Raw genomic sequence first — 8,045 nt, 5'->3', positions numbered from 1 at the left:
ATTTTAATTGCGTGGCTTGCGTCTTTAAATTCTTAGATGACGAATGGTTAGGACGTTATTTTTAGGACGGTAATTAGAATTAGATCACAACCATTAATCAGTTCACTTTCGCATTATTAAAAGAAATAAAAAAAATAAAGTGGCTGCTCTCCCTGTGTTCGACCCGTAGCTACACTGATCCGTACACTTGCGGTTATATTTTAAATCTCAAACAGTATCAAATAATTTTACCAACAAAAGAAATTAAATGATTTGTAATCTTTTTTTTTTTTTTTTTGGGGTAAGGATTTGTAATCCCTTTAAGGTGTTAAATAATTTTAATAGAATATTAAATAATTTATAATTATATTTTAATATTTTTTACATATATTTTTTCTTTTTGTCTTATGGTTGGACAACTTTCAATGTCTTTATAGGGGAAGAGTACCATCCTAGAGGTCAATCTCAGAGTTTGGATGAGGTCCTCGTGCTGTGTCTTGATCTCCACATAGAATCCATTCAATATGAAAACCTATCATAAAAAAAGAGAGAACAAGTTATATTTTAATATTTTTTACATTTATTTTTTCTTTTTGTCATATGGTTGGACAACTTTCAATGTCTTTATAGGGGAAGAGTACCATCCTAGAGGTCAATCTCAGAGTTTGGATGAGGTCCTCGTGCTGTGTCTTGATCTCCACATAGAATCCATTCAATATGAAAACCTATCATAAAAAAAGAGAGAACAAGTGAATTCTGTGTAAATCAGACACCATACGAGAATGGTTCTCGTACGAGAACCTGATCCGGACTGTCAATCTTCTTGATGTCCACATAGAATCCATTAAATATAAAGAGAGAGAACAAGTGAATTCTATGTGTAAATCAGGCACCGTATGAAAATGATTCTCATATGAAAACTTGATTCGGAATCTCAATCTCAAAAGTGCCGAACGAAAGAACATGAAGTAAATAGCACTTTATATGGATGATTCCTCTCTTCCTGGAGGAGTCAGGGAAAAGATCCAGAGTGGAGACAGAATGGGCCGAAGCAGGCCACAACCTTCTCAGAAAGCAAGAGATAGATTCTTCTCTCTTTTAGTTTTTTGGATACATTTCATGTGGTTGGCACTTGATAGACATGTTTGGCTGGATTATGATGGGTCAATTTTAAGATTAAATTAACCCCAAACAATTCCATGAATTGGGTTCAGACTAGTGTGATTTTGGGAAGCTTCAACACGCAATCCGGAATCCAAAAAATTTAATCCAACTAGAGTCGTACAATTCTGAAATTGAAATGCTGTTATATGCATTAGGGTTGTAAGTTTAGTCCTAACGATCCGAACTAACACTAACTTGTTTTGAGTCTGAACCTTGGCTAACCCAACTATGAGGGTCAACCCAGTTCAACCCAACCCAACCTTGTGTGGGGTTGGGTTAGGCTGGGCCCAGGTTGAAGCATAGAAAACCCAACCTGACCCTAAGCCACCCTGAGTCTAACCTTGGTTATTATTATACTTTGCAAAATGCAGGTATCTTTCTTAGCCAAGAGAGAACCATATTTTCTAATGGGAGTTTCTTGTTATTGCTGTCATTGAGTTTCTTGTGTAACAAGAATATGATAACGAACAATATAGCCAAAAGAGAGAGTACAAAGCCAAAAGAAAACCCATCGCTATAGTCATGAAATAAAGAACGAGGAGAGGTGGGAGTTTGCGGTACTTGAGTTTCTTGGTCCTTATATATTAGAAATTAAGCATTATTGTAGAACAAGATGAAATTCTAACAACAGTGAATGATTGGATTACGTCTTAATATGTTGACTTTTGATGGAAGAGATTAAAAAAATGGTCACATGAAAAAATAGGGGCACATGGAATCTCTATGAAAGAATGATAAAATATCACATTCAGTATAATTTAATGGAGGAATTCATTTTAGCATTTTAATTAAAAATCCTTCGCTTCAAATCTGTTAATTTTATTAATTTTCAAATGTTGTATTTATCGGAATGTGATTCCACTAAGAAAACCAGCTATGGCCAACCCGAACCACTAAGCATGAATCCGGTAGGATTGAGTTAGGGTTGGGTTGAGTTTTGGGACCTAGGGTTGGGTTAGTTGTAAGAAACCCATCCCAACTTGACCCTGTTTCACCTTTTATATGCATGACCTCCTGATCTCATAAGCATGTTCACCAATGGTCGGATCGGATGGTTCAATCTGGGTTAGAATTTACTCATGTGAACAATATAATCTTGGATCCGACTCCTTGAGACGTAACCATGGACATGGTGGACCCCCAAAAATTTTACCACTAGAGATTTAAACGGACGAATCTGATATTGGATACCTGTCTGCATTTGCATACGATTAACTTTCGAATTTGATACAGAATTTCGATTTTGCATTTACATCCTTAGTTGTCTATGGTAAGCGGAAGAGAGCTGAAGAAAATGAAAACTCAACTGAGGTTGATATTGCCACTACCCAATAGGATTAATGTTGAAGGGTCCTATTGAAATTACAAAGATGTTTTCGTGATTCTTTTTTTTTCTTGACTTTTTGTTTAATTACATGTGATAATGTCTAGTATAATATAATAGATTTTACTTTCCGTCATCTTGCTTGATAAAGTATAATATTTTACCATTTGTCACATGACAGTATATGAACTAGTCCATGTGATAAAGTTTATGCGATGATGACGATCAATTGACGCATGACCCATTCGGTTACAAATTTGGCAGGAGGGTCTATTGGTTTGCAAAGGCGTCCATGTTGAGCATTAACTGTGAAGAGTGGGGGTCCATTGGGTGTACAGGGAAGACCATTATGTTGTGGAGCACAGCGACGACCTTGATTTTAGTGGCGATTGGATCGGTAGTACTGGGGAGAGCCATGAGTTTATGGGGAGAATTTTGGAAACTAAGGCTCTGTACTGTAACGATTCTGTTTTTTTAACATGATTTTGGGTCTAGCACACTTTTTTGCGTTTCTATTTTTTTGGAGTGATTCTGCATCTTAAATGTTGTATGGTAATCGCAAAAAAAAAATGATTTTATAATCTGAAAGAAACAGAAACATGTATGGTTCGTACTTAACAGAATCGTTTCTGTTAGAAACCAATATTTACATAAAGTGCCATATTCACCATGGGTGTCAAAGTTGTGATTTTTAAATAAAATCTAAGGATAGTCAATGGTTTTTTAATAAATTCTAAGTTATGAAAACCATGATTACCCAAATAACTTAAGTCGAATGAGACAAATAAGAATATCTCCATATCAACAACATGGTGTTCACTTCAAATATGAAATATTTGGCCGTGTTTCCTTGCCATATGAAATATGAAATGTTTCAACAAAAATATGATCTATCATAATAACATAAAAGTATGAACAAGAATAAATGCAAGTATTGACATAATTCTTAAAGTATCTAATTATGAACTTAAGGGCATAAATTAGGTCTTCCAATTTAATTCTTAACTGCAAAACATGTCCCACTACTTCAAAGTTTAAATCCAATCATCAAAATGTAATCATGTAATTTGAGCCATTCCGGCTTTAACAGCTAACTCATTTGCAATCTTTTTCCTAAGATCATCCATCTGTCTTCTTCTTTCTGCTAAGCTTATACTAATGTGCGCCGGTGGTACATAATCTTGAATTTCTTTAGGCTCCTCATTCCACCAATTTTCACCAAACTCCTTAAAATTCTTGTCTGCAATTTCTTCCTCCCGAATGAAGTTGTGAAGTGCACAATAAGCAATGACGATGCATGTTTGGGTGTTCAATGAAAAACATGGCATTTTGCTCAGAATTGGGAAGCGCTTCTTCAAAGAACCAAAACTGCGCTCTATAACATTCCTAACAGAAGAGTGTCTATTATTAAATAGCTCTACTGCTGTCCTTGGACGTCTATTCCTATAATCATTTAGATGGTATCTTTGTCCTTTGAACGGCGTCAAGAATCCAGTAGTAGATGGATAACCAGAATCAACCACATAATATTTACCTAGCACGTAAAGTGAAAAGTAATGAATCAACACAATATGTAAAATAGAGCATAATCAACTGTTGAGGTCAAGATTTAGAACGTACCAGGTGGAGGATGAGGAAATTCAAATTTAGGGTTATTCAATGCCTCATTGAATACTCGACAATCATTTGCCGAACCCTCCCAACCAGCGTACACAAAAGTGAATTTCATGTCAAGGTCACATGCACACATAACATTCCAGGTCGTATCTCCTTTCCTTCCTCTGTACGGTATTTGTTTGGATAGAGGTACAGAAGCACTAACATGAGTGCCATCAATCGCGCCAATGCAGTCTTAGTACCAATACATGGATATTCATCAAATCAAACCACGTATAACCACAAAACAACATAATCATTGTTTTAATCATACACAACATACCTTGAAGAAAGGATAGAGCTTTGGTTTTTCAAGAATCTGTTTAGGGCAACGACTGAAGTTTGGAGGTTTGATATTCTCTTGTCCCAGTAGTATGAAAGCACGTAACACTTTCTTAAAGTGTTCACCTATAGTGTTAAGAGAACGCTGAAAGTGTTCTGCTATGTCTCTATACCTATCATTGTGACCAACGATAGATATAAACATTGCCAACTGCTCATCCACTCTTAAATATCGACTATCTTCCAACCAACCACGTTGTCGCATTAACGCTTCAAGGTTGAGGAAGACATGGCGTTCCATTTTATACTGTTCATAGCATCTGTCTACATGTCCGTTTAGAACCTCACTCACTCGCTCTGGTCCTATCAATTTACCATCTCGTATGGGCTCTCTAGTGTATAATGAATCATGTGCTTTCATCAACAACATTATACACATCATGATTTCTGCATCAGTGTCATCCCTTTCCATTTGTTCAATGTGTTCCCTAGATGCGATCATTCTTTGATCCATTCCTATAATATAAAATTAGAAATATGCAAACACATCAAACCATAATTTTGAACAAATATCCAAGACACCTTAAAAAAAATGAAGGAAAACATAGCAAACCATCAAAGTTAAAAGTAGTGTCAAGGTACAATGATCAAATATTCAGGACATCAAATACTACAGTTATAAAAAAAAGTCAAGACACAGTCATCCATAACATCTTAAAAAGTGAAAGAAAACATAGCAAACCATCAAAGTTAAAAATAGGGTCAAGGCACAATCCAAGTAGAGTTATCAATCTATTTAATTAAAAGAACTTTTCAAGAAGCAAACTACTGAAGGGTACGAAGGAGTATTGACTTCCGATGAGGAGGGCAGGAAATTAATGCTTCTCTCCATTGCGGGTCAGCCATTAACTTCCGAAGTGCTTTCTCGTATAGTGCTTCATCTAACTCATATCCTGACTCAAGCACCTCCATGGCCCTAGTAATCCCATACATCTGTTCCGCATTTTGGGTTGAAGCAGTGGACATGCTCGCATCTCGTTCTACCCTTGATTTACTAATATCTTGAATTGCCTTGAATGCCATTGACCAATCATTAGACTTGCTCCTCCTCCTTTTCGCATTTGGAGTCCTATCATGCCTATGCTTAGTAACTGGCCTTTTTTCCACTGCTTCAGTTTGAGTGTCACCTAATGGAGTAACCTCATCAGCGGATCTTGACTCATCACAAGACTCAATCATATTCCTAGCATCATTGGCCCCCAAAGTTTCCAACATGGTTGTTTGAGTCCCACTTCCTTCGCCGTCTGCATATGTATCACCAAATACCATACATAGTTCTGGCCATTGTGGTAGTCCGTGCTTCTTAAATCGTGCCCAAGTAGGGTTATCCTAATAAATAAAAAATACGCATAATCAAATACTTGAATTGATATATCCTGACATTTCAAAATACTCAAATTAAATACAAATTGAGTATACCTTAATATGCGATTCCCAGATGGATTCATCATCAACAGTACAAGTTCTTGAAGCAGTATCCCAACCAAAACCAGTTGTCTCCAATAGCTTCTTAAACTGACTATAATCCTGCCTCAGTTTATTCACTTTGTTCTTCAACTGTACAATGGCATAGTTGACCCCAGTTTTTTCTTTGAAGTTATTGGCAATGTTGTTCCAACCAACTTTATTAAAAGTCGAAGTAGTCCTATTTCCTTTCTTAACTTCCTCTACCATCAGAACAATAAGGTGTCTACATTTGCTTGGCTCCATTTTGCAGTCTCATTAACTGCTTGTTTTGAAGTTGACATTTTCTCACTATTTTACCAAAAAAAAAAAAAGAACATGAATTTAAAATCCAAATTGAAAACACTGATTTTCACCAAGGCACCCTAACCCTTAATCTATGATAGGTTCTAGAAGGTATAAGGATACAATGAAGCCCCATGAGAACAATTGAAAGTGTCAACCCTCTATCTTTCATTGGTGTCAGAAGGGATTCACAGACTGCATCCAAAATTACATAAACAAAGGTTGCAAAATACAAAAAATATTCATTGTCAAGGGATAAAGAGTTACAGACAATGCAATGGATTTACACTACAATAAGGAGAGAGGTTTCTCTTGTGTCTTATTTGACTCTTTTATTCTTCTCCTAAATATGAAATATGAAACGGCAGCTATTCATCAGATAAAATAGCAATAAACCAGGGAATCAAAGCATGAGAAGGGAACCCTCAACTGGGAAACAACAACAATAATATAGAACAGTTAATAATAGAGAGGTAAATAGGAAAAACCAGAGGAGTCCAACTATTATGAATGAAAAATGATCCGACATCAGACATCAAAAGTTAAAGAGAGAAATCAAAACTCGCATAACACTTTAAAAAGAAAAAACAATAAAATGAGAGAGTAATCGTTGTAGAAATAAAATTCCATTTACAAAATCTCTCGAGAGAATGCACAACAGAAAGATCTGAAAGGAAAAGAAAATCTATGGTCGTAAGTGACAGCATCTCTCCATTGACTAATGCAGGAATGCCAGAAAGTATCATTAACACAAACACAGAAAATGTAAGGACCAAAAAATAAGTTGAACAGTAAACTAGAAAGGGAATTCACGTTCTTCCAAAAGGAAAGAAATCTACAAAACTAAGCTACATGATATTACAGATTCTACCGGCCTGGTATGTCCCCCAGATAAAAAGGAAAAGGATCAAGGGAAAGAAGTGGACAGATCCCGATCTCGAGGCCCTATATTGTCCCCTCTGGGAGACCAAAAATCAAAATCGAACCAAACTATGAAACCCAATACCCCTTTCTACAGTGAAATCAAAGAGGTAGTAGTTATCTGCATTTCATTCAATAATGAAAGACAACGACGATATGATCTCTATGAGTCTCCTCTCTCACAAATAAAGCCCCCACACTTAAAATTTCCCTGATTTTTACCAGTTCAACTTAAGAACTACAAAAATGCTTCAATAATTGTAAGACAAGCAAGAAAAAGGAATGGGATTTCATTGAGAAACAAAATTGAAGTACAGGCAGAGAGAGAGAGAAGAAGCTTGGAGGAAGAAGGAAGAAGCAAACTTCTAGGCTATCTCTGCTGGAGAAAATAGGGCCCTAAAAGAGAAAATCAAAAACGAAAAAGGGCAGTCTTTTCCTTTCAGCATCTCACTAACTAAATGAAAGGAAAATGTAAGAAGAGATCATCACTGAAAAGAGATGAAAATGCTCTTCCATCTGTACAACATCAAAGCAGGTAAGCAGGGGTTTCTCTGTTTCTAACCTATTTCTGCAGGAGCTTGGAGTGTCCGCCGCTGGTCGAGGAGAGCTTGGAGTGTCCGCCGCTGGTCGAGGAGGTTAGGGATGATGAAGAATCACCGATTTTCCTTTCCAGTGAGGGAGGTCAGGGATGGGTTTCGGGCGAAGGAGAATGAAGAGATGAGGGAGGAAGAGGGAAGTGACTGTTAGGCGAAGGACAAAGGAGGAAGGAGGAAGGAGGAAGGAGGAAGGAGGAAGGAGAAAGGGGTTTCTCTTGTGTCTCTCTTCTGGTATTCCAAGAAAGAGAATGAGTTTAGGGTTCGGTCGACTGAAGTTTTAAGTGCTTTTTATGTTTTAAGGGCAAATTTCAATT

The 8,045-nt window shown here is 36.7% G+C and overlaps 2 protein-coding genes across 2 annotated transcripts in view; both read right to left on the bottom strand.

Annotated features, from left to right (window-relative positions):
* LOC122089649 (protein ALP1-like) overlaps positions 1-4,706 on the bottom strand; it is a 4,930-nt gene extending 224 nt beyond the window's left edge. The window contains exons 1-5 of the mRNA XM_042659363.1: positions 4,407-4,706; positions 4,088-4,319; positions 3,643-4,001; positions 621-704; positions 428-511 (exon numbers count right to left, since the gene is read on the bottom strand). Of these exons, the coding sequence (XP_042515297.1) occupies positions 428-511; positions 621-704; positions 3,643-4,001; positions 4,088-4,319; positions 4,407-4,706 (1,059 nt within the window). The remainder of the gene's footprint in view (positions 1-427; positions 512-620; positions 705-3,642; positions 4,002-4,087; positions 4,320-4,406) is intronic.
* Positions 4,707-5,189: 483 nt separating this feature from the next.
* On the bottom strand, positions 5,190-6,344 carry LOC122090043 (uncharacterized protein At2g29880-like). Its single transcript, XM_042659877.1, has 2 exons — positions 5,885-6,344; positions 5,190-5,794 (listed from the first exon to the last, which is right to left on the bottom strand). The coding sequence occupies exons 1-2, from the start codon at positions 6,173-6,175 to the stop codon at positions 5,231-5,233; spliced, it is 855 nt and encodes a 284-aa protein (XP_042515811.1). The 5' UTR covers positions 6,176-6,344; the 3' UTR covers positions 5,190-5,230.
* Between the last annotated feature and the right edge of the window lie 1,701 nt (positions 6,345-8,045).

The sequence above is a fragment of the Macadamia integrifolia genome, chromosome 9, assembly GCF_013358625.1.
Source record: "Macadamia integrifolia cultivar HAES 741 chromosome 9, SCU_Mint_v3, whole genome shotgun sequence".
NCBI lineage: Eukaryota > Viridiplantae > Streptophyta > Magnoliopsida > Proteales > Proteaceae > Macadamia > Macadamia integrifolia.
Note: the sequence above shows the minus strand (reverse complement) of the source record. Positions and strands in the feature narration are given on the sequence as shown.